The sequence below is a fragment of the Coloeus monedula genome (assembly GCF_965178545.1).
Source record: "Coloeus monedula genome assembly, chromosome: 1".
Taxonomy (NCBI): domain Eukaryota; kingdom Metazoa; phylum Chordata; class Aves; order Passeriformes; family Corvidae; genus Coloeus; species Coloeus monedula.
Window position 1 is genome coordinate 48843316 of NC_138781.1, and position 26955 is coordinate 48870270.

The 26955-nt window shown below is 40.1% G+C and overlaps 1 protein-coding gene across 1 annotated transcript; it reads left to right on the forward strand.

The window, feature by feature from the left end:
• Positions 1-250: 250 nt before the first annotated feature.
• On the forward strand, positions 251-26461 carry STARD3NL (STARD3 N-terminal like). The gene is made up of 9 exons (XM_082280845.1): positions 251-294; positions 14753-15049; positions 17716-17793; positions 19548-19625; positions 21426-21479; positions 21574-21691; positions 23210-23308; positions 25311-25380; positions 26104-26461. The coding sequence occupies exons 2-8, from the start codon at positions 14825-14827 to the stop codon at positions 25361-25363; spliced, it is 705 nt and encodes a 234-aa protein (XP_082136971.1). The 5' UTR covers positions 251-294; positions 14753-14824; the 3' UTR covers positions 25364-25380; positions 26104-26461.
• The last annotated feature ends 494 nt before the right edge of the window (positions 26462-26955 follow it).

A 26955-nucleotide genomic window follows, 5' to 3' on the forward strand; every position in this document is an offset into this window, starting at 1 on the left:
CTCGTTCCGATGGCTCAAGTTGGCAGTGTTGACACTCAAAGATAAGAGCCTTATCTATGGGCCGCCCGCGCTGCCTCCGCCAGGGCTCTGCCCCCGGCGCCGCGTGTCCCTCGCGCCAGGGGCGGGCGCGGTGGCGGTGCGGGCCGGTGCCGCCGCATCCCGCGCCCCGTGAGGGGAGAGGGAGGCCGGGCCGGGCCCGCCCCCTGCCGCCGGCCCCGCCCCGCCCGTCCCCGCGGCCTGCGGCGCTGCCCGGTGCGGCGGGGCCGTCTCTGCGGGGGGGAGCGGCGCGCCGGGGTGAGCTCGCTGCCCCCTCGCTCGGAGCGGGGGGCGAGGGGAGCACGGCGGGGAATAGGCCGAGAGGGATGCGGGGCGTGTTGCTGGTGGTGGCGCGGTGGGGCCGCTGGTACGGCCCGGCCTGCCTTCCCTCCCTTCCTTCCTTTCCTTTCCCTTCTCTCCCTTCCCTTTGCCCACTTCCTCCTGTGCCGGTGCCGCCGCTTTCCCCGGGGAGGGTACGGGTTTGTTCCCCTTGGTACGGAGCTCGCTGTCCTGCTGGGGCGAGGTGGGGGCAGGGAGAGGAAGAGGAAGAGGAGGAAGGAGGAGGAAGGCGATCACGTGCTGGGAGGCGGGGCGGGGCGGGGGTCCTTTTCTGGGAAGGGGATCCCTCTCCGCCGAGGGAGTGCTTGTGGCGCTCGGCGGATGCTCAGCGGGCGCTGCCGCCTCTCCCACATGCCCGGCGCCGCTGCTTCTGCTGTCGGGCCCGCGGAGGATTGCTTTTTCCCCTCTCCTTGCGATCCTAGCCCGGCAAATCCATCCTCACGGAGGTACGGCGACCTGTTTGTCCTGCTGGTAGTGGGGTGAGCCAGCCGGGCCCTGCGAACCCCCGGCTTCCATCGCGGGAAAATGTTGTGCTGAGGGTTAATTTTAGCGTCGGGCTGAATTTAGACAGCTTCGGAGAGGTACTGCCTGCGTTCAGCATCCGAATTTAAAGTGGATCATTCATTCCTGAAGTGTAGGGTTTTTAATCTGTGTTGAGGGTGACGCTGTACGTCTGCAGAGCCAGCTGGTTAAACCCGCAGCATTTGGTCTCCAGCAGCAGTTTATGTTATTCATTGATCAAGTGCTAGCACTCAGCAGTTCCCAATTAGCTGTAAGCAGACACAGTGGTCGACTTCAACCTGGAAAATATTCACCACAAATACTAAACTTGTCGAAAGAGGTCGTTTGTTTGTTTTTAAATCATGTTAGTGTGCATAAAGGCATAAGGTGATCACTGTATTTTGCACAACGTTGTCAATACATTTTATGGTGCGCGTTTGTCATCTTGGTTTATATAATATGTAGAACTGTGTTGAATATTAATTGCTATGAAAGTTTTCATTTTTTGCTGGTAGTGTTTTGGGGCACTGTTAGTGAATCCAACATTGTGAGGAGGCTCCTTTCTGTTTATAAGTCCATAGTGGTGTTACTATTTTTAGTAGATGTTTTTCATCAGCTTTGGAAGTTTTAAGTAGGCCAGATGCAGAGTGATTTGGGTTTTGTTTGTTTGTTTGTTGATGGTGTTCAGGGCCAGATACTCTGCATAAAAGGCACCAGTGATCCTCTTGTTGTGATGCAAATCCATAATTTTAAGTATTTTCTGTTATTCGTGTGTTAGGCTTTTTCAGGGTGAATGTTGCTTTCTGTAGACTTGATATGTTGAGAAAGAGATATGATCTTTTAACGATGCTGGAATTTGTGAAATACTAAACTCAGTTCACATGGATTAGGCATTCTTTTTTGTGCATTTGGGCTTGAGTGTGGTCATCTTGATGTGATGTGGTCTAATTTTCATAAATTCTCAAGTGTTTAGCCATGATTTTTTCAAAGTGAGTTTAGCACAATTGTCCTAGGTCATCATTCATGAGAAAGAATGTATTTAGACTTTACCATTTTAAACTTTGTCAGAGCATCATAGTCAAACATACAGTTATTAAAACATCTTTGTTGTAATGTTTTACAGGGCCAAACCTAGTTTCTAATAAACATGACTAATGGTTTTCACTCGGTGAATTAAGTCAACATGCACAATATTACCAGTGATTTTGCAGAAGACATGGATGACATGGTAATGGTAAATCAGACTTGTGACAGCAGGGCCTGTGATTTCTCATGGTTAAACAGCAGCATCCAGCTACTCAGATGAGTCACTTTAAAGGATCACAGATTTGTTGCTTGTTAAACATTCTCTAATTTAACTGTACGTGCTAAATATCTGGTCTTAATTTGGAATCGTTAGCGACTGTGTGAAAAGACAGCTTGTACATTACCTCTCTGCCTTGCTGACTTAAATTCAGCTAGGAGTAGAATTAAAAATGAAAATTTGAAAAAAGTAATCTTAGAACCAAAAAGAACCAGCTGAATGTCTTATAATGACATTATGCTTTTCATATTAAGTTCAGCTACTCAGTCATCAGCTGAAGCCCTAAAATAGCATCACTTCAGACATCAGGAGTTAATTTCTATCTGACAGAAAAATTAGATAAATTATGTGGGGGTGTGTTAAACTAAGTCTTTTCTTCTGAAGGTTCAGATGTAGGTCTTTGCTAGAACTTGCTGCTGCTTGGACTAGGTAATTGTTTCCTTACAATGTCTTTTAAGAAGAAAAATAGAGGTAAAATGTAAAGCCTGATACTTCCTTTTATTTTGAAGCACCTTCAAGACCTATAAAAGAGGAGTTAAGAGTGAAAAAATCTTACAAAAATTTATCCTGTATTCTGAAATGGATGTCAGTTTCTTGAAGGGCTGTTTTCTTTAAGAGCTCTGAAGAATTTTCAGGGGTTGTTTGCCTGGAGTAAACTTGCACCATTTTGTGGAATAGTTTTTGAGGGAGTGACAGAATCCTGAGTGTTTCTCACTAGTACATAAAGTGACTGATCTATTTCAGGAAGAGTCCCACAATTCTGTGCTAGCAAAAGAATAGCTTTTCTTGTCCAAGTTGTATCTGGCTAGCAGCCCTGGGGCATATGTTTGTTGTTGATCTGGGAAAAAACCAACAAATGTGTAGGAGTAGTCAGTGTTATAAACCAGTATCGTGCTTGATGTTTGAGGCAATCAGTGAGATGTTTGGCCTCTTTAAAAAATTGTGTTTTCTACTTAGAGAAATGCTGGTGTGATAAAATAGGTATGGTTTTGGTATCTAAATGGTTTATTTGGCCCACAGTTAAGTCTGAGAAACTGAATGGATAATAAGCCCTTATTGCTTATTTTGTGCTTAGTGGAGAAAGTTTGCCATGAAGTCTTCATTTCTGTGAGCTGGTGTTGGGTGGGCTACAAAGTCAGCTTCAGAGAGCAGGTAACAGATGTGAAGAAGAGTTAATACCAGATTCGTTGGAGGTTTTTTAACTGTCTTTCCTCTATTTTTGTATCACTTCCTCTTTATGCCCACCTCTCCCTCCCAGCTTTTGCAAGAAATCATTAGCATCTTTTTTTTTCTTTATATTTTTTATTGCATGCAGGTATTGCTTGTGACTGGAATGTGTATGTATACATAAAACATACAAAAATACTGTTTATGTATGTTAATATAACTGTGGGAAGCTGACTGTATTAAACCTTAAAATCCTGATGTAGTTTCAGGTCTTTGGCAAGATTACTCCAGAACATTTAAACCAAATAAAAAGCTTATGTTATTTTTAAGAAAACTATAGTTTTGGTTTGATAATTAATTAAATAAGAGTCGGGACTGGATGATCTTCAAGGTCCATCCCAATCCCTTAGCATTCTCTGATTTTATGAAGTCATTGCTATCAGTTGGAATTATTGGTTGTAAATGGGATGACATGCTGTCAATTCTATAACTGGGTTACTTTCTCTCTCTAAGGACCTAACAGTGATAACGTGCACAGAATTCAGTTTTGGAGTTTACAATGCTTAAGTATCTTGAGTGCAGCTGAGATCTGAGGCAGACCTTTGGAACATGTTACAGTGCATCCTTTTTTTGTTAGATTTTTTTTAGAATATCGTTGCATATTAGCTCAGTTGTTTAGAGCATGGTTCTAATAATGCCAGGGTTGCAGGTTTGTTCGCTGTGTGGGCCATTCATTTAAGAGCTGGACTTGATGACCCTTGTGGGTCCTTCCAACTCAGATGATTCTGTGATTTAAGATCATACTCTTGATTAAACAAAATCTGAACTCTATACATTTTGAGTTCTGGCAAGTGTGTTTTCAAGTGTATCATGAATTCAGCATGGAATATTCTCAGAGTCATAAAACCATAGAATGGTTTGGGTTGGAAGGACCTCAAGAGACCATCTAGTTCCAATCCCACTGCCACAGGCAGGGACACGTTCCACTAGACCAGGTGGTTGCAAGCCCTATCCAACCTGGCCTTGAATAATTCTGGGGATGGGGCAGCCATAACTTCTCTGGGCAACGTGTTCCAGTGTCCTACCACCCTCACAGTAAACAACTTTTTCCTAATATCTAGTCTAAACCTGCCTGCTTTCAGTGTAAGTCCATTTCTCCCTTGTCCTGTCACTCCATGCGCTTGTAAAAAGCCCCTCTCCAGCTCTTCTGTAGGCCCCCTTTAGGTACTGGAAAGTGCTCTAAGGTGTTCCTGGAGCCTTCTCTTCTCCAGGCTGACAACCCCAACTCACTCAGCTTGTCTTCAGCTTCTGAAGCTGATTTACTCCACCGGATCCACATCCTTCTGATGCTGGGGACCCCAGAGCTGGATGCAGTGCTCCAGGTGGGGATAACTCTGAAGAGCTGTTGTTTCACATGTTCTTTCACATGTCTGGTTTGAGTCCATTTTAAAAGTAAAAGTCTGGGATATGCTGTTAAATAGGAGTCCAGAGGGGAAGAGATGATGGAGATAAAAGTAAGGACAATGCTGATGCCAAATTTACAAGCTGTTAGTTCTGCCATTTTTCTCAGCTCTTGTAGAATAAGAAATGAAGTGTTTGGAAAAGGACAATAGTGTTTTGCAAGACATGGCTCAGTAGCAGGGATTCTTCAACTGCAGGGAAAACTAGTCCAAGGTTGGGACACTTGATTTGACTTTCTGAATCTATGTGTCTCACTCTTGGGATGGAGAAGGGTGACACTGCTGTTTCCTCAGATGCTCTACTAACCGAAAAAAATTTATTTCCTTTTTTTTTCTTTCTCTTTTTCACTTTCTTTCAGTGGTCTGAGAAAAATATTATTCAGTATAAATGTGTGCAACTGCCCTGTTACTTTTGCTAGGTCACCATTAGAGCACAGGAAATTGGGGAAACATTTTTCTCAAGGAAACTGGGGGTTTATTGTTTCAGTTTTGTTTCTACAGGGACAAGTTATGTAAGTAAGAGCTGCTACTTCAGGGTAAAGCAGAGCTACTCTAGTTCTGAACACCCAGATAAACCCAAACTCTTTGTAAGGTGCTCTCTCCTGTATGCTGGTAGGTCTTGCCCTGCCCCTCCAGTGGGAAACCTTCCCAGTCTTTAAATGTATTGCATATTTGTAACTTGTAATTCCTGCTGTATTGCTTAATTGAAAAGCTAGACTATTGCCAAAGCACTCGACAGTATCTGCTTATGTTTGGGGAGTTTTGTGGGTGTGCATCAGTTTGAATTTTTCAGTCTTATTTTGATTAAAGTGTCTGGCCCAGGTTTGGGGTTTTTTTGTCGGTGGTGTTTTGGTTGGTTTTTTTTTTAATATTCCTTCATGTTCACTAAGGAGCATTTGTTTTGAACAGAACAGTGCTTCAGACAGTGTTTTTAAAGGCATTGAAACCTTAAAATGTTTCTGAGGCAATGATGTGTTACAGCTAGAGACAGAATGAGTGCAGATTGGAAGGGATTTGAGTGCCCTTCAGGAACAGGAGCAATGAGTATCAGGAGGTCACTAGTAATGTACCCACTACAAGCGGATTTCAGGAAAATTAGTTCTTGCAGTTATATAAACAGAAGAGGGACAGAGTAAGTCAGCAGTGAGGTAATTTATAGTAGAAAACAGTGTTAAAAATGTGTCCAGGTAAGCTTTGGAGGCAATCTTCAGCTCTTCGGGAATTTTTTTTTTCCGCCTTGATTTATAATCAGTGTTACTTCATCTTCACAGAAATTGATTCTATCTGTGTTGGCTCTTAATCAGAGTATGTGCTGGTACTGTCAGAAGATACACTGAGAGGCTCTGCTAATACTCCTGCAGGTTAATACGGCTTTATACCAGAAACTCTCTGTTTCTTGGACTTCCAATATGGGGTGTACCAAAGCAGTCTTTACAGATAATTGCATATTCTGTCCAAGGTGTTGGCTAGGGCAATTTGTGTCTATGCCTAGATAAAGAATGAAGTTGGGCTTCATGATGGTGAGAGAGCAAACAGTGGTTCAAGACCATTTTCTTTTAGGTATGTTAAAATTGTCTGAAACTGTCTTTAAGTATTACTTAAATATGTGAATGTTAGTGTTATAATTGGACCGGTTACTGTATTAAGCTCTGTTCTTGTGAGAAATTTTGGGTTTGTCTGTGCCATGTAGTGTGTTCCTACAGCATAGCAGGTAGTATAAGCAGAAGTGTAAGCCCTCTTATCAGAAAATAACTCTTTTGGTAAAGAACTAGCATGTTTTATTTGTCTCCCTATGAGGAAAGTTTTTAGCAAGGAAATGCTTTATTTTTTATTTTTGTTAGGAGTGAAAATTGCTGCTCTTTCATTGTCAGCTTTTCTACTACCCTGTAGTTTTCACAGTACTTGAGCATCTTGGCTGCTATATTGTCCATGTCATCCTATTTTACTCATTGGAAAAAAAGAAATATTTTCAGATGGTTTTTTTAACATTCACAGAAAAGCTGTTTATGGTGGTAGTTTTTGGGCCATATTTAGTGTTGTCAGGACACATATTAGAAGTATTCTAGATATTCAGTGCGTTTCAACAGCAGTTGTGACGCAATGTTACATTTTGTGCCTGGTTACTTTATGCAAATGTGACTTCTCTGGTATTTTAACCTAAACTAGCATTGCCTTTTCGGACTTGCCTCCATGTGACTCTTTAAGTTTTGGTTTTGCTGAGCTGTTGATAGCCTTTGAGTAAGCCTTTTTGTTTGGGTTTTTTTTTTTCTTTTTTCTTTTTTAATCACATCTATTATCTCTTCTAAGTTAAATTCTGCTGTGTCTTTTTTTTTTTCTTGGAAAGAAAAATGTATCATATGTGGTGCTGTTGCTCATGTATGATACAGTAATAGAGTCCAAAAAAAAAATTTAAACCAAGGATAATAGACTGGAAGAATAATGGTAGAAAAGAGAAGTAGCCTTCTGATCTTGCATCTTTAAGATAAGTGTAAAATTACACATGCAGTGTGTGCCATCTGCTTCTGTCAGTATGAATGAAAATAATGATGTTAATTGTAAATGTAACCTGAAATCATGGGCAAGCTCTCACCATTGTATTGCTAAAGTCTTTATTAGACTTTGAGGGCAGGGAAGGACTGCAGTCCTAAGCTTGATAATTTTAATTCCTTTACTTTTCACTTAGTATACTAGCTAATACTATTAATAAGTGTAAAATCCGTATTTCAATAGAAAGTTTGAGAATTTAATTCTCTGTTTGGAAGTTTGAGTTATGGACATAACAATTAAGGGTTTAAAAAAAAAAAAAGAAAGCAAAACACACCTTTATTTTAATTCTTTATTTTTATTTAAATAGATGCAAACTTTGGGGTTTTCCTTCCAGGAAAATTATGCCACTGTTATCTATGACTTTGAATATGTCAGCATAGAAAACTAACTTAGCAAAGTATTTTTAGTGGGAGTTGAGTGAATATACGCAGTAACGCTGTCCGCATCATTAATTGTTGTCTTCCCTGATGGGGAAGACGTTCAGATTTTTGCCAGGAGAAAAAAGGAGGCGAATGGGACTTCATGCTTCTCAGTCTCCAGATAGGTGTTTATTAATCCTTATCTAAGGAGTACAAGCCACTGGCATGGCCTAGACATAGCACAGAGCAAGAAGACAACTTATCAAGATTTCACAGCCTTTTTAAAGGTAAATTACCCAATGAAAACTTAAAACACAAGCTATTTTCACTTTTTTACCAATGTCCAACTAGTTCCTAAATCACGTAGACAGGAACTGCAGAATTCTTTATCCAATCATCCCAAACCATTATTGCTGCAAAATATGGAGTTAGTGAAGAAGGAGAAAGAAGATTTTAACGACAACTTATCCTCCATTATGAGGTTTTCTACTTCTATCTATTTACTATGCAAATAGACCTAAAAACTCTAAATTTTTTACCCTGTGATAATCTCAGACAGTATCCTATCACCTAATTCACACCATTGTAGATTCAAATTCTTCCCAGAAGCTAGGCAAATTTTCCCATGGACAAAGGCCAAAAACAGTACTGTCCAGGGGAGTAAAACCTTTCAAAACAGGCAGAGAAATATTCTCTGCATTCTAGGTTGCCACAACACAGTCATGAAGAAAAGAAAGAAAAAACATTAAAATATTACATCTCTTGAAATCAGGGGAAATGAGGAGAAAGTATATCACAAATATACTGATGTGGATTCTTATTTCAGAAGTTTTATTTCCCTGTTAAGTGTTTTGACACTTCAATAAGCTTGCAGATTCTGTCATTTCACCCGCCCAGTAGATGAAGGGAAGGTGGTGAATATGATTTTTCTGGACTTTGTTTAGGATTTTGATATTGTCCCTCGCAGCATCCTTCTGGACTAGTCTGACTGTGAAGTGAGCAGGTAGATGGTGTGCTGAAAGAACTGGCTGAAGGGCAGGGCTCAAAGGGTTGTAGAGGATGGGGCTACACCTGGCTGGAGACCAGTCACCAATGGTGTTCCTCAGACCTCAATCCCAAGGCCAGTTCTGCTCAAAATTTTTATCAATGATTTGGAGGCAGGAGTCGAGTGCACTATTAGCAAGTTTGCTGATGATGCTGAAGTGGGAGGTGCTGTTGACATTTTTGAGGGACAAGAGGCCTTGCAGAGGGATATGGATGGATTTGAGTGTTGAACAATCATCAGTGGCATGAAACTGAACAAGAACAAATGCTGGACTCTGCACCTGGGATACAGCAGAACCTTCCACAAGTACAAATTGAGAGAGGCATGGCTGGAGAGCAGCCCCACAGAAATGGGTCTGGGGATACTGGCTGACAGCAGGGTCAAAGTCAGCAGTGGCAAACCTTCAAATACAGCACAACCAGCTGGTCAAAAGGGGTGATCATCTCATTCTGTTTAGCATTGCTGCGACTTCATTTTGAGTACTGTGTGCACGTCTGGACTCCAAAATTTAACAAAGGTGTGAAGGTCCTTAAATGTGTCCAAGGGGAGGGCACTGAAGCTGGTGAAAGGGCTAGAAAGCAATGCCCTGTGAGAAGTAGCTGAAGACACAGGGTTCATCTAGTTTGGAGAGAAGGAGGCTGAGGGGTGACCACACTGTTTTCTGCAGCTTCCTGAGGTGGTGGAGAGAGAAGTTGCTGATCTCTTCCCAGTGGTACCCAGTACCAGGGCATGTGGGAATGGCTGAAAGCTACATCCATCAGGGCAGGTTCAGACTTGACATGAGGAAACATTTCTTTACCAAGAGGGTTGTCAAACCATGGAAGAGTCTTCTTTGAGAAAGGGTTGATGCCCCAAGCCTGTCAGTGTTTAAGAGGCATTTGGGCATTGCCCTTAATGCCATACTTAAACTTTTGGTCAGCCCTGAAGTGGTCAGGCAGTTGGATAAGGTGACTGTTTTCTGTCCCTTTCAACTGAATATTCTATTCTGCACTCATGATGAGTCAAATAACAATAAGACTGTTATATGCCTGAAATGCCAGGGTTTTTTTAGCTTTGAAAACACTTTCAAAGACGTGTAACACAAGAGATATAACTGGAAACAGGATTTTATTTTTCTCACTCTGTTTCAGAATTAATGTTCACAAGCATTATCACAATGTGCAGGTGTAGCTAGGAGCAGGTTAATGCAATCCTCAGTTTAGCTTGAAAAAACATCACTTGAAGTCTGGCAAAGGAAAGTCAGAGAGCTACAGAGCATTGCAAGTCCCCTACATTTTGTGGATTTGACACAGGCCCAACGCCAGGCACCCATGAGAGCTGCTCACTCACTCTCCCCTGCCACAGCTGAGCAGAGGAGAGAAAGGAAAAAAAAAGTCAACAAAGGCTCCATGAGCTAAGGACCAGGAGAAGCGCTTCAAGGGTGAAACAGGCTCAACTTAAGTTACAAAGTGAATTTTTTACTAACAGAATCAGAGGAGGATAATGAGAAGTAAAATAAGCCCTTAGAACACCTTCCCCCTCCCAGCCCCTCCCTCCTTCCCGCCGACAGCACAGGAGACAGGGCATGGGGGTTTGGTCAGTCCATCACCGAGATTTCCATCTGCTGCTCAAGGACAGGAGTCCTTCCCCTGTGAGGCCGTGGGTCCCTCCCACAGGGGACAGTTCTCCTGAACTTTCCTGGTGTGGGTCCGCTCTCAGGAGCAGCAGCCACACCGCCCCTGCTGCAGCCTGAGCCCCTCCCACGGGCACACAGCCCTCCCAAACTGCTGTGCCGGGGCTCTCTCTTTCCACGGGGTGCAGCCCTCCAAGGACAGGCTGCTCCAGCCTGGAACCAGGGCCCTCTCTCTCCACTGGGTCTCCCACTGGACACAGCCTCCTCCAGGCATCCACCCGCTATGGCACGGGCACCTCCCCACGGGCTGCGGGTGGATCTCTGCATCCCCCGTGGATCCCCACGGGCTGCGGGTGGATCTCTGCATCCCCCGTGGATCCCCACGGGCTGTGGGTGGATCTCTGCATCCCCCGTGGATCCCCACGGGCTGTGGGTGGATCTCTGCATCCCCCGTGGATCCCCACGGGCTGCGGGTGGATCTCTGCATCCCCCGTGGATCCCCACGGGCTGCAGGGGCACAGCTGCTTCACCATGGGCTGCACCACGGCCTGCAGAGGCACCTCGGCTCCGGCGCCTGGAGCACCTTCTGCCCCTCCTTCTTCACTGACCTTGGTGTCTCCATGTTGTTTCCCTCACGTGTTCTCACCTCCTCCTCTTCTCTGACTAGAATCCAAAATCTTGTGACTTTGTTTTGATTTTCTTCTTAAATATGTCATCACAGAGGCGTTACCAGCCTCTCTCACTGGCCCAGTTTTGGCCAGCAGCATGTCCGTCTTCAGAGCCATCAGCCATTGGCTCTGCTGGACATGGTGGGAAGCTTCCAGCAGCTTCCTCACAGGAGGCATCTTTGTGGCCCCCCTGCTACCTAAAACCAGGCTGTGCCAAACCAATACGGACTGCATGAGGAAAACAGATTTCTGTCTCACTCATGTGTCTCTTGTGGCAAGGAGTTAATGGCACGGTTTGTATCCAACACAGTTGCTATGAACTCCACCTCTCCAGGCAAGTTTGCCCATAGAGTTTCTTGGAATATTGTAAATTATGGGCTGTTTATCTTCCTGGTGAGTGTCCTTCACCCAGGCTCTCTCTGGAGAGAGTGAACATGATGATCTGTGAACATCATTCCTTCATAGGACATACTTGTTTTGACCACACATCCTTCCTGGAGCCTGCCATAGAGAAGGCCAAAAGAAGGGGTGTCAGGTGAACCCAGTCTCCTTCAAATCAGAGGCAGACACTGGGTCAACCCACAGATGATACAACAGTCTTGAAAGTATGTTACTGATATTGAAAAAAAACCCTGAAAATTATCTATAAAATCTTTATAACCTTTATATAACCTTTATCAGAAACAGGAAAGTGGATAACTCACCGATGCACAAAAAAGGTTCTTTTTAGAAAAAATCTCAACAGTTATAAGAATGTGATTTTCTCTCTTTATTTGATAACGATTTTTTTTCTGGCTGAATTTGCATTTTCAAAAACCCAAACCCCAAACATTCTCACACCCAGTTTATAATTATTTTTTTTCTCTGATTCAAAATTATTTTGGTTTTTAGAAAGAACAATAATCAATGTAATGTATCAATTTGGATACAGAAATTCAAATAATATGGCAGTATGAATAGAGGTCGAGCTGTCCATGTTTCCTGAAGAGCAAGAATAAAGATCGGTAACAGTCACATGCAAAAGAATTGTGTGGTATTTTTAAAAGTATGACACATCTCAATGACAAACACACCTTTCCTAAACTTATTCCACCACTGAGTTTCTTGGCCAGGGATGCATGAAAAGCACTCCTGTGCCTGCCTGGTGCTTGTATTGCCCACATGGAGTGCTGAAAAGTGACATCTCCTCATGAGGGTGCAAGCCTGGAGCCCTTCCAAGCACGGGCTGTTCTGCACAAGCAAGAACCCCTGGAGAAATGGAGCCAAGGGAAGAGCAGAGCTCACTCACTCCTGCTGCAAACTTGTAATGGGCAAGAGAGATGGGGCATGACTGGTGCTTTGGAAGTGCAAGGGAGGAGAAATGTTGTTGCTGGTAATGCTGAGATGTGTATGAAAGTGTCTGGCCAAGTCACCATCTAACACTAACACTGCTTTTTAATAGTCCTTACATGCCTGTAAGACAGCTGCCGGGAAGAATTTAAGATTTTTTTGTGCACCCACCTGAAGCCATTTGAGAATGCTGGTGTGATGAAATGGCTGATTATGTCATTCAGGTACAAAGGGACTTTTTATTTTAATTAATGAGAGAGATAATGGGAAACAATCCTCTAGCACACTTGGTGCTTAATCAGTTCGCAGAGCTATTGCAATGAGTGCAGAAAGCTGCCAAGCTATGTCTGTTCAGTTAAAGAATCACAACATTTTGATGCCAGCTTAGTGTGATGAGAGAGGCCCTGCCATGTGTCCAAACATGGATCTGATGGATCAGCAGACAGAGCAAGGCTAGAGACAAATTCCCTTACTGTGAGTATCCCCTGTCCAGAGGGCTTTGACGCAAAAACCAGTCTGTCAGTAGCAAGGATTTCAGAGTACATGGCATTTATAAGTGAATCTGACATTTTGAGTCATGCTTGAAAGCAAACTGGTAGCCAGTGCATTTTAAGGCCATGCTTTTCTCTTTGTGGAGGCAAATGGATGCTGAACTAGCACATCCTAAAACAATTAGCTCTGGTTGTATGAATTGCATTCCCATACTGTTCTGTATCTAGCAATAATCCAGACTGGAAATAACAACTTCCTATATAATTGGCACTGAGTGCCATGTCAAAATAAAATAAATATTTTAGCCAATGTAGATGGAAATTTTTTTGGAAGTTCAGGTGTTAACTTGTCTTTATCTTTTCTTTTTAATTACGGCCATTGATGGCCTGATCTGAGGTTTATGTCTCATCCCAAACATTTTCCCATGGCCTGCTGTTACATAGCAGGGCAATTTAGTGTGAGGGTTTTCAGAACAAAGCAAGTGCAGTTCACAGCACTGGAGTGCAGCAATTCTGCTCACGCCCTCGGGTTCAGGCAGCCCAAAGTTCACTGTAGTGCTCAAGACACCTGACCAAACACACATCACGTATGTCTCCCTCCTCTACAGCCTTTGCCAGCCACGTTTCAGGCAACTGCTGAAATAAATGAGGAAGATTTAAGGATGCATTGTGCTTGTCCACCCTTGCCTGATGCTTTGAACTCCCTGAAGGCTGCTCTGTGTGACTTGACGTAGGCATTTACCATCCCTGGCTGGCCTGTGTCTTCCTCAGTTCTGATGTGTGTGCTCTGGTAGCTCCCCACACCACCTTTACTTTTTCCCTGCGTCCTTGTATCCTCCCTTGTGTTTGCTTAGTAGTGTGTTACAGATCCCCTGTTGGTCTTTGACTGACTGTGCTCCTGAAGCCTTGGGGTTGAAACACTGTTGAAAGACAGGAGTGGGAAGAATTTCTCTATCTCTTGCCATTTACTGTAAAACAATCCACGCAGCAGGAAGCAAAGTTTTGTTCTTGAATTTCAAAAAGCTATTTCACCAGTGTTAAAAAACCTTGTCTGATGTGATTTGTATTGGAGGATGTATAGTTTCATCTTCTGAGCATTTTGCATAAAATTGAATTTTCTGTGTGTTTCCATGAAACTTGTAACCTTCTGAGTCCACCCTTTCTAGAAGCTTTAATTGGACAAATGTTCTCACAGAGGATTTAAGTGAATCATGCATCAAGCTGCTCCAATTTTATAGGAAATTCAGCCTGAAACTTCTTTTAAAAGCCTTGTATTCAAAAGAGACTTAGGGTAATTGCATTACCCTTAACCACTGGTTGCACACATTTTTTTCATGGAGAAACTGTCTGGCAATGTAAGTTGCTATAGCAGCTGAATTTACAGAGCTAATAGCAGTGTATATGCTTTATAGAATTATTAGTACACTATTTGGGGATTTTAATGGACTTTTAATCTTTTGTTTGTGGCAGCTCTGGATGTGCTAACACTGCCATTTTTCAGGAATTGTATGTGGAAGTTCGTTTAAGTTGTCTTCCTATTTATTGAGAGCATTTAAATCAGTATTGGAAACCTTCAGGATGCACAGCATCATGCTTTTTATTCATTCTATTCAATGATCTCACTCGAACAACATGGAGAAATGACCCATTTAAATCTAGACAGTGTTCCCTTATTTCAAATGGTCTAATTGAACATTAATTCTCTTGCTTCACAAATCTCCTGAGAGATGAAGAGGAACTAGATACTGTGTTAGAAACAATTTCTAGGGCCAGCTTGCCTAATTCTCTCAGTCATCAATTTAGCAAAAAGAGAACTGACACTGTAAGGTGAAAATACCTCTTGGAATTACGGGCATTTGGTGACTAATATGGTTTGATTTTGTTTGTTTGTTTAGAAATTCTTCCTATATGGATCAGCCTTCTAGTGATGGTAAAACTGGAAGAAGACCACTCTAAGCAAACTCAGGATGAATCGGGTCCCAGCTGATGCAGAAAATGCTCACAGTAGCAGCGTGGAATCTTGTCCTTCCTTGCGGGATGTCCACTCCATCAACCCCACGCATCTGATGGCAAGGATTGAGTCATATGAAGGCAGGGAGAAGAAAGGCATATCAGATGTCAGAAGGACTTTCTGTTTGTTTGTTACATTTGATCTCTTATTCATAACCTTACTGTGGATAATAGAATTAAATGTGAGTCGTCTTTTCGGTACCTACCCTTAGACATTATATTAAGTATTTATTCACTTCAGAGACGGTTAGTAAGTTGCTCCTTTCTATCCAAAATTATGTTATTTGTATCTATAAGTTGAAGCTGCTTGTTACTTTAAGCTTCCATCAACACAGTGTCTACTCAATTGCATCTACTTTTATTCATTAGGACACGTTTATCTTATTATGAAACCTTTAGATGTTCCTGTAGTCTGTGAACCATGCTGAAAAAAACATTGGAAATCCAGGGAACTCTTCAGGCATCAAATAAATGAAAATGTTGCTGTACATCTTTGGATTTAGCAAGAAATGTGAATTTTTACAGGATTCAAGGCTTTGCCTTCTGAGTAACTTTAAGTCAGTGATATTTCACTGAGGTGTTAGTCCCTGAAAAGACTTCCGATGGCCAAAACCTTTCTTTTGTTGTGATGTATTTTCTTTGATGTAAATTTAGTGTGTTATACATTATGGATGGCAGGATGCATTTGAACAACATAAACTCCCACAGTTGCCATCTTTTAACTCCACCATTTGTAATCTGGAAAATGAGGCTGTTCTCCTAAAATTTCCAGAAAGCAATAGGATAGCTCATTTGTTGTTATTTCATAAGTAGCATCCTAGTTCTTGAGCTGGGTTTTAAGCTATAATCTAAAGTTTGCATTAAAGAAAGGACACACTAGGGAGGAATCCCTTTTCTAGACAAGAAAGATCTTGAGTAAATATTTTTTGTCAGCATTCCTTTACTAGATAAATAACCTTGCTTATTAATTTGACATAATGAAGCTTCAGGAGCTGACTGTTCAATAGTTTGTTGATGCAGTGAAAAATACTCATTCTGATTTAATTAGAGAAAGCAGATTTGAATGATGTAATTTTGGGACTAGACTTTCTGTTTTCTCTCTAGGTGGAAAAATGGTTGTAGCATAGTGTTCTGAGGCAGTTCTATTTTTTAGGCCAGTTTCTCAACAGCTTGTACGAGGAACAGAGTGGGTTTATATCTCTTGTTGAGGTTTCAGAGTACAGATTTTCGCATGGGTGCTCTCAGAATACTGAAGACTGAACAGAAAATGCTACCAACTCATTATATTTTATTTTGAATGCTACAGCATGAAGGGACCTCAAGATCATAGCAGTTTCTTTGTGAAAAGCTGTATTTTCAGGACAACATATTATGAACTGGTGTCCTATACTTCCACATGTCAGCAAGAATGAAAACCAGGTTTTTGTCATTAGAAGTCATGATATTAGAAGCTAAAATTTGATATCTGGGATCTGACATGTGCTTAGGGTTTTGTTCTGTTTTTCTTTGAGTTGCTTTGTTCACTGGGAAGTCAAATAGCACTGTGTTAGGACTGTCTGTCATTGGTGCATAAGTAATGGGTCAGAATTGCTATGAGAGTTCCTGTAAATATTGTTTTCACTTTGTTGCCACTATCCAGTTTCCTTAGGTATAATGTACTTTATCATTAAATGCTTCAGGGAGTGGCTCCCTGTCATTTTGAGCAAAAATCAAGACTTCCATGGTTCTCTGTTTATCCTTATGTTAACATGGTGCTCACACAGCCACACAGTTACGAATAGCTCGGAGTGGGGGAAGTTGATCTTCCTTATTTATGCTGGATAATCGCACCTGATGCAGTAGAGCAACCAAGGGAAAACTGTATTTATCAAATTGTTTGTCAGGTAGCCATAGAGGGGAGGGAGAGGAGAAGAAATTCGGAGTTTGAATGACTAGTTTCAGGAAAACACTGTCCAGCAGTATAGCTGGAAGAGTGTGCAAGTGTGTAGACTGCATTGCTTTGAGATGGTGAGCATATGTTGTTGGCATGCTTTGGTAGCTCCTTTCCTTAAAAAGATGACAGTAGTCGAACTCAAAGCCTTCCCTTGGTGGTTTTTTACATAACTATTCCAAATTTTCAACTAAGATAGATACTGCTCTCATTCTCTGACCCAGTACACCTTAAACTATTTTCTTACGAGGCCTGTTTGAACAGTAGAATCCTTCCACTGGAAAGAAACACGGAGGCTAAGGAAGGTGTAATTTTGAATCTCATCAGCAAATGGAGGAATTAAACTTGAATGTTAGTTATTTGTGGGAGATTAGTCTAATAGTTGCAGCTTCTGGTTTTTTTACTGTGGATCTTTTTGCTCAGCTTTCTTAACAAATCATGTGAGGTCTGATAAGGAAAAGACCTAAAGTATGACTTCAGTTTCTGTTTTGTTTCCTATTTGCTAATATGAAACTAACCAGAACTGGGTTATGGTTGGCTTTTTCATCAGCTGTTTTGATCCTCCTTATAAGACATAAAATGCTTTGTGAGTTTGTGTAACAGACCTTCTTAACATTTAATCGTTTCTTCCTCCCTCAACAACTTGTTTGCTTTTATTTTGGGACAGTCTGAAATGTAGCTTGCCTAGGGCAAGGATGATAATCCTAAATGTTTTCACTTTGAAAAGTCTATGTAATCATGAAAAACAAATAACAACAATAGTCTTGACACTATCATTCTTAGCAGACAGCTCTTCTGTATTTAGTTTAATGATCTTTTTGTATATCAGCAGGAATTATTAGGGAATTATTAGTTTTACCCTTCATATTTGTGTGTATTTTGTTTTCTGAAGCTGTGTGTTTTGTTGTTCCTTTGTAGGTAAAAGGAGGCATTGAGACTACCTTAGAGAAAGAAGTCCTACATTATGACTACTCTTCTTCATATTTTGATATATTTGTAAGTGTTCTTAAAAAAAGAAAAAGGAGCAGCAAAACTACAGTTTTCCCATTCCTCCTTCCACAGATGTTTCCTAGTTTGAGTCTTGTGAAAAGGTTGATCTTTTCTTGATAATTTAAACCAAAAGGGCTTGTGCCAAATTTCATCCATCTAGGGATTCTAGGATTGCCCAGTCCTGCTCTTGCAGCAGCCTCATGGATCCTGTGGATAGAAATACTTAGGGCCAATTAATTTGCATCTTTAGCTTTGGGGTGCATGGAAAAGCAGATAGAAAACCCAGTCAAGAATGTGACTATGATGTAACATAAGGTAATTCATTAAGAGAACGAGACCCAGAGACCGCCAGCTCTAAAATAATTTTGCTCAAACCGATGTTTTCGTCCTTCCTTGGGCATAAGGTGGCTGCAACGAGGAGAGGCTTGTTCCCAGGGTGGCCTGCGCAGGGCAGGCTTTTTCAGAGTTGTGTTTTCACTCCAACAGTAAAAAGAGTTGGCATGAAGTAGGAGTCTCCTTTACTATGTATAAATAGCTTAGGCACATAAGAGGAACTCTATTGCATTAGGAAATTTCTTTCTTTAGGTGAAGCTGTAGCTCTGTAGCTGCAATGCATTTTGCACTGCATGACCCAAGTAAAAGGTGTTTCACTACAGTTCTTCTAAAGGGCAGGATTGTTAATTCTACCAGATCTTGTTTGCCTTACAGAGATGACTTGGTTTGGTATTAGTCATTTTACACTGATGACCATATCCAGAACCTCTCTTTGAAACTGGTGTAGAAACCCATCCTTACTTCTGCACTGGACATTTGCTGTGTCAAATGAACTTACTTACTAGATTCAAATATAATATAAGATGGCAAACTCTGCTACTTCTCCCTCTTTCATTGTTTTGCTGGCAGGTTCTCCATGATAAACCATACTGCAGAAGGCAAAAAATGTTATCTCTAAATGTTGAAGCTCTGGAAGTTATTTTATCCCGTAGTTTAACCAAGGGTTAAGAACATGCAAATGCAAAACAACAGACTTTTATTCCCTGGGAAGGGACTAGAACATTTAATGTTGCAAAATTATTTGTGGGCTTTTACAGAATTTCCTGTTTCTACTACACATTTGCATAAGATTAAGTGGGTTTATTGTACTTCTGGCCATGGCTGTCTTTGACTTCTCTTCATTTTTAAGCATTTTTTCCCCATTTTTTCAATTCTGAACACATCTTTTAAAACAAGTTGGAGACAATCTAGTATCAAAAAATAAACAGGGAAATTGAAGGTCGGGGTCCCTGATTCAGAGATCTTGTCTGTCTGCTATTGATTTAATTTTATGGCCTAGAAATACCATAACTTACCTTTCTCTACTGCAAAATAGAATGACTTGCTATTGCAGGCACCTACATAAAGGATAATTGATTGTTGCAATGTTAATATTTCAAAAAATACTAGAAGTATAGTAGCAGACCACTAAGATCAGTGAGATGCAGTGATGCTCAAGGTATTTGCTGGATTAACTGCATCCAAATTTAACTGTTTAGATTCCAGTCAGGTAAAATGATCATGAACATACTTTGTGTAGCTTTCTTACGTTTCTAACTAATTTGTGGAATTGCACATGTTTGCATATTTGAGCCTGTGTAGGCATGTGGATGTTGCTTTACAAATTGGGAAATTGACTTCTATTTCTGTATTTTCAGTGAGCTGAGAATATTGTGGTTCTTCTGTGTTCTGAATTAACCAACCAATGTGTTTTCCTCTCTCTGTAGCTACTGGCAGTCTTTCGGTTTAAGGTGTTAATACTGGCATATGCAATGTGCAGACTGCGCCATTGGTGGGCAATAGCTGTGAGTAGTAGCCAAGTGTAATGGAGTTTTTCCTAGACTGGATCAAACAGACACAATTTTAGATGCCTCTTAACGCTTGTTTGTTAAGAATCATCTTGATGATATATACAAACATTTGTCCTGCAGTAACAAATTAAAAACTTGTTTTCTGAAAGATTTTCAGCCTAAAGGCAAGAATTTATTAACACAGTGGGTGTGGTTCTTACTAGGTATCATGTTAATACAAATTGAAGATTTATCAATTTGTATTATATTTTAATTTATTAATACATTATATAATTAATATATATTAATAAATATATTGATTTATCAATAAATTCAATTTAATCCAGTATGGATGGCTAGTCATAACTGCTTGTTACCTTAGATTTGTTAATTAATGTTGGAAATACATTTGCATTTGAAATAGTGAACCTTCTTCAGAAACAAGAATTGGCATTATTGTACCAGAGATCCAGGTGTCCATTAACTCCCACATTCTTACTTTTTAAAGTTTTAGGTGCCACCCATTGAACACTAGTACCTGTATTGCTTCATGCTCCAATAAAAAATGTTGAATATGCATCCCTTCTTAAAAAGGAAGTTCTCAAGAACTGTAGGCAGCCACAGTGGATTGGAGCCAATATCTTTAATGCAGCTGTACTGTGTGAATGACAAAGAAAGCAAAATTTGGTGTAAAATTCATGCATCCACCAGTCAATACTATAGATTGTAATACAATAGGTGTGCTGCTGGCTTAGTGCTTTGTAAATCAAACTTTTTTTTTCCCCTTATGCTGTGGTGGGTGCATGTAGAACAGGTTCATGTATAACTTTCTTCAAGTGAGTAGCATGCAGTTTGCTTAGTACTCTGAGACTACATGCCATGATTTTTATAGACTGTGTTACTAGCATGGCACAAACACATACATAATAATAGCTGCTGCTCTGATTGTGCTTATATTTAAATGCATGCCTCTTAGAAGTCCTTGCTCTTAGTTGTGTAGCTTTAGCATATTTCTTAATCCTTAAGCCTTTGTTTGTGAGGTGGTGAGAGTGAACCCATCATGGTAGCAAGTAATTAGATACATAAAGCTTCACTGAAGGTTTTGCCAAAGCCTTTAATCTTAATATCCTACCTGTGATTGACAGAAGTTAGTTAGGTTCTGCTGTTACTTAAAGAATTGCTGCACCCAAATGCACTAGAAGATATAGAGGCCTTGCTTCTGTGAACAGTACTTGTTCACTGCTTTTTCAGGTTTTGGGGTTTGTTTAGATGTTTTATCCAGCCTGCCATTTTAAAAAAATATATCAGGGAATATCAAGTCTTCAAAGAAATAAATTTTTCAAAATATCACTTCATGGATTAAAATATTTATTCCAATTTACCCCCACAAAGATGTTTTGTTGTTTGAGATGGATATTTTGATTTGGATGGTAGTGAAAAGCATTTGGAACAGCTGCTGTTTGCTTTTTTCCCAAATACATAAATAGTTGGGATTTTTTTAAGGGACTTGATGACTAGAGTACACTGTCTTCATTGTACAGTAAGATCACAATTAACGTAACTCAGGCAGTTTAGATTCTACACAAATGCTGTCTGCTATGTGGAAATCAACGTTTGGAGGTGCTCGTATTAAAAGTTATCTTTATTAAGGAGGTTATTTTAATAACACTGGGTTAATTGTATCATGCTTGTTACATTTTATTAATCTATGTGATCTTGCTGTTATCAGTAAATATTTAAAGTTGCAACTAATAGATAATGGCAGAAATCAAAAACTAAATCAATTTATTAGTTTATCTGTTCTGTCTCTTTCAGTTTACAACAGCAGTGACCAGTGCCTTTTTATTAGCAAAAGTAATTATTTCACAGGTATATATTCTAATCAAATGTTTGTTTTACTTTGTTGTTTTCTTAAAAGCAAGATTCTTCAGGGTAATTTTTGTAATGTTTTTTTTCTTTCTAGCTGTTCTCACAGGGTGCTTTTGGCTATGTGCTGCCCATCATATCCTTCATACTTGCCTGGATTGAAACTTGGTTCCTGGACTTTAAAGTGTTACCACAAGAAGCTGAAGAAGAAAACAGTAAGCTTGTGATATTTCCCCTCAATCACTGCAGTTGGCAACATTTGATGCCATGTTAGCTGGCAGAAGAATACTTCTTTCAGCTTCTCAAAATTTGAAGAGCTGAGGAAAAAATTAAATCATATGGCATGATTTTTTCGTTTTTGGGAAAGGAACATATGCCTTCAAAGAAATGAGGTTTTTAATTAATTTAGGGAGGCAAATTTAAAAGTTACAAAGGCCAGATCAGCAATTTTTCAAACACTTAGAAATGCATGTAATTTTGTATGCTTAAGATACGAAAATTTAACTGACTTGTAAAATTTAACTGGGCTTGTAAAATTTCATTTTTTGGGTAGTGCATAAAGTGTCTGGCTCTTCTTTTAGGAAGAGCATACACAATAACTAATTCAATGTCACTAACTCCTCTTTTGAGGTGGAAAGGGAAAAGCAAAGAAGTGTTGTGGAGAGTCTGCTTCATGCACAGGCAGAATGAGACCAGAACAAGTGAATTTCGACCTTTGAGATAAGACACCAGGTCATCTGACACTCAGTGTATTCAACTAAATGGAGAAAACCCACAGTTACAGTTGAAAGAGAGTATTGCTTGAGTGGTGAGGAAAAGAAAGCTTACAGATGCTTTTTGAGTTTCAACAGCAGGAGGGTAGTTATACAGCCAAGCTGTTATTTATGCACCATTACCTGAAATACAGTCTGAAACTCTGTTGGGAGGGCATGTTTATGTGCTAGGTAAATCCGAAGACTTTACATGGGCATGGATGCCCCCATTTTTACGTGCTCTGAACGCAGTCTTCCTGCTTTGATCCCTTCCCTCATCTTTTTCACCAGTCTGAGAAAGAAGTTGGTTAAATGAGAACAGTGGGTTTTGTCTGCAGAAAAAGAAACTTAGGGTAACTTTTTTTATCTTTTGAGGGGATGACAAAATACAGCTGCATCACAGTGTTATCTAAATAGATAAGAAATCTAACCAGTTCAGAGACTTTTGCATTTTTTCATGTTGAATATTCATAGACAAAGAAAATATTCCATACATACACATGCAAATACTTCGTGAAGGTTGCAGAAACTAGGTATGTTGAGACAGATAGGTGAAAGCAAGCCATTAGTGAAGAGTCATAGTGGCAAAGTGAGAAAATAATTTATTTGGTTATGCATGGTACCTCACTGATCATTAAAAATACATTTCAGAAGTTTTAGTTAGCCAGTGAATAGAGATGAATTTACGTATGGCAACCTAGTTGTGTAATTGCACGTAGTAGAAGGAAAGATTCCTTAATTCATGTGTGCAGTATGTCTGTTTTGCTAGTGTGTGCCACCTTAGCTTCCAGCATTTAAATAGAAGACGTAAGTGTTACATTAATTGTTGATGCTTTTTAAAAAGGTATTTATTTAAAGAAGTAACTTGTTAGGAATGCTAATGTAATACATCAGTCTTCAAGGTTCTTCATCAATATTTGATCTTTAAGATGCTATGCGTTAGCAGTGAGGAATTGCTTTCTGGTATTCTTTTTCTTTTAGGGTTTTTGATAGCACAGGATGCTTCAGAACGAGCAGCTCTTCTTCACCCAGGAGTCCTCTCTGATGGGCAGTTCTATTCTCCTCCTGAGTCTGTAGCAGGTAATGATGTTTCCTTAGTGAACGATTTTTCATATTCACTTTACACTCCTGCATATTTCACCCCCTTCAAGAGGGGAAGGGGGAAGGGAAAAAATATATTTTTCTTTTTGAATAAAAAGTGTATTTACCACCCTGAAATGCAAGTCTTTTTTATTCAGTAATTCAGTTTAGTTACTACCTACCAGATGAGTTACAATACACATGATTATTGTATTTTAAATCATGTTCTGACTAAAAACAAGGTAAGTCTGAAAGAAAATGGCACCACAACTGAAAGGAGGCAGTTATGGTTTGCTTCTGCCATCGGTGATCCTTACAGGTCCCTTCCAACGTGAGGTGTTCTATGACTCTGTGATCTCTTATCTGCCAGCAATACATTTATGCAGCAATGCACTATTTAATCCAGCCTGGACTTGGAGCTTTATACTGTCTTAGGATAGACAATGAACCTGAAGCTGCTATGAGGCAAACTGAAATTTCAGTCAGAGGCTCTTTTCTTTTCTCAAGAAGAAAAAGCCCTCTCTGTATAAAAAGGCTCACCTGTGTGTAATGTTAATTATATCATAACTCTGCATATCATGTGCTTTGGTCTAGTTGAGGTATGAGTTGATTAAGTCAAAAATAAATGTAAATATGGCAAGATTTAATAATATGTTTTCAAGCATTTCAAGGAAATGAGTGATTTCTTTATGGATCGGATCAATTTGTGTTACCCGAGAATGCAGTGGGAACCCCCAAATCCTGTATCAGTTTTTTTCCCCTAATACGTAAACCTCTTCTGTAAAGCTGTGCTGTGTTATGCAATATAATTAAAATAATATCTGCTAATTGCTACAGATACGTTCGCCTATCTTGCATTATAGAGTTATACATGTATGTGATATTTTTCATTTTAATATTTGTCTCTGGTTTCTCTATGCTGAGCATCTTGGCTCAGTGAATGACTTCGAGCTCCATCTAGGGGTCACAGAGCATTAATGTCGAGTTTAACCAATGATTCAAAGTGAAAATGGATTTTAGCTGAAACTGCGGGTCTGTTTTGAGGAATAATGGTTGGAAGTATTATACCGGACTCGGCCATTCAGCCTGGGCTTTGTGGGGTTTTTTAGCATCAGAATATCGGTGTGAGAGGAGTGCAAGTGGAGCTAACGTTTCTCTAGACATTGTGTCTGGGCTGCTCGTGCAGTGAGGTGGTGTGTTGCAGCATGCATGTGTTAACTCTAGGTGTGCCATTATTTTCAGCTTGTCCAGTGGGATTCACTAACAGCTCAGGTGCCTTCTCCAAGTCTGCCCTGACTGCCAAGTACATTTGTTTAAGCACCCTTTATGGGTATGAGAAGTAAAAGGAACAGTCAAATTAATATATTTGAACTGAAACGCACACACTGGTAGTCACAAAGTGAAACTGCTAGATAATGTAGAGTAAAAATAGCTCATATTTGAAATATTTCTTTAAAAATATGCATTTCTTTCTGAGAAGACAAACAATGGATTGTTCTAAGAGAGCAGTTTTTGGTCACTTTGCCATACATACTGATTTGACAAATATTTAGACCTAAACTATTCCCTGTGATCATGCAGTGGGGAATAAAGCCCTCTGCTGACACAGCAACATTTCTAAAAACAAATCTTTGCTTTTAGGAGGTGATGTTTGAAATGAGATCTGTTGGAATTTTCAGCATATTTGTCTCTTTTTGTCTTTCTTGAAGCTACACGTGTCCAGGAGCATGCCCTGAAACCACTTCTTTATATGGGGTGACCCTTCCTCTTCAACATTGGTTACTTGGTAACCAAGTCTATTCTGGAGGTAGCAAGTGGAAAATCAGCCTGGAAAGACTAAATTTATTCAGTTCCTGTACAATTTGAGCTTCAAAAGGAGGCAGATATGCTATTCCAAGAAATTAAAGAAATTCAGAGTAAATTGTCCAAAAAATGCTGAACACTTTTGTGTGTCTTTTTACTTCTCTCAACCGATCTACAGCATTCTTGTCTTCCTTTTCAGGTTCTGATGAAGACTCTGAAGAAAAACAAGACAGTGAAAAACCAATTGTATAGCAAATATAAAAGAGCAGGTAAGCTCCTTTGCATAGAACCTGAATATTCCTAAAGGTATGTTTTACCTTCCTAGTTCCTTCCCAAACAAATTAAATGGTGTGTTAACTCTTAGGAGTTCATCATTTTTGAACTCAGTCTGTCTCTCATAGCAGCCTTCAAGAAGGAAATCCTGCCAAGCTCTTGAGAGCCTGGAGTTGGTGTACTCTGCATTTATTTTTTGGCTCTCCTGGAAAGGACAATAGTGGACCAGATGTGTAAAAACTCCTTTTTTTGGCAGAGGAGAGAGATACTTCTTTGGAGATGGCACCGCAGGAATGCTAGGAAGAGATTGTCTCTGGTTTAAGTCTATGACATGTATGCCTGAAGATTTCATGGGCAAACCTACTTTGGTATTCCCCCTCCTCAGTCTGTTTAATACTACAAATGGGTCACATTGGAGCAGCCTCATCTTAAGATTTTTGTAGTCTACTTTGGTTAAATATGAGATTGCTTCCTTATTTTGGAAATGACTTTATTTACTTTTGGAATTATCGTGCCCCATGCTTTCACTTCACCACTCACAGCAAAGCTCAAGCTAGGGGAGGTATTAAATGTTCTTGAGAAGCTGAAGCTACTGATTTGAAGTCTTCTAGTGCTCACCTGGAAGAGTGGATGGCCTTTTCTTTTCAGCCTCCCTGTTTACAATATCTGGTTTCTTTACTCCCATCTTCATTCATCCTGGCTTGTGTGATCTGTTGCAGAAAGAAAATCTCTGCAGGAAGTTGTTGGGGTTTGGAAACTGGCAACAGAGTCTGTGGCTGACTTGCTGGTGGAGCTGCTGACAGAAGAATTTGCTCATTAGAAAGTAAAGGGAAGGGTTCCCATGTACTGTAATACCTCATGAAGATGTACCTTGTTGACATATGTATATTAGGTTGCCTCCCAGGTGGTATGAAAGTATTTGTCCATGATGTATTTTATTATTCAGTGATTCCTGAAGTTGATCTTCTAATGACTAGGTAATTACTGGAAAGTGTTGTCTTGTGTACCTAATCAAGAGACTGGTAATATAATGAAGTAAAACTTCTCTGTGGTGGAAGTATATTTAATAATTGTTGGGTCTCACTAGATAAAACTATTTTATGTTCTTGCAATTTGTCATTAGTTTATGTTTACTTTTTTTTTAACTCCATGCATTTTCTTTTTTTTTTTAATGGATATGTTCACTTTCTAAAATAAAAACATTAAAACATGACTAATGTATTATGATATTTCATTGCTCTGTTATCAGAAAATCTGATAAACCACTCCTGTATATGTGGGGTAATAAGGATTCCAGTTTGCAAAGATTTTGTGCAAAATGTGTTATAGTGCTGTTTGCCTGTAGGGAGGCCATGTTAGTGGTAGTGGCACATCACTTCTTTGTTGCATTGGCTTCAGTATGCTCTTCCTAAAGTTCTCTTCTGTGATTGCTGAATGAAAATATAAGCCAGGGCCAAGTTTATCCCTTACATTGCTTCAGAATAGCCAATATCTGTTTCAGAGGATGCAGGTAAGAATAAACCATTAGAAGAAAAAAAAAATTCGAGACAGTTACTAACCAAAGGTCTGAA

Bases quoted from the DNA above. Each gene is read 5' to 3' on its own strand.
- STARD3NL (XM_082280845.1), top strand. From the start codon at position 14,825: ATGAATCGGGTCCCAGCTGATGCAGAAAATGCTCACAGTAGCAGCGTG. The intron at 15,050-17,715 runs GTGAGTCGTCTT...GTTCCTTTGTAG, and splicing joins TGTGGATAATAGAATTAAAT to GTAAAAGGAGGCATTGAGAC. The intron at 19,626-21,425 runs GTGAGTAGTAGC...TGTCTCTTTCAG, and splicing joins GCCATTGGTGGGCAATAGCT to TTTACAACAGCAGTGACCAG.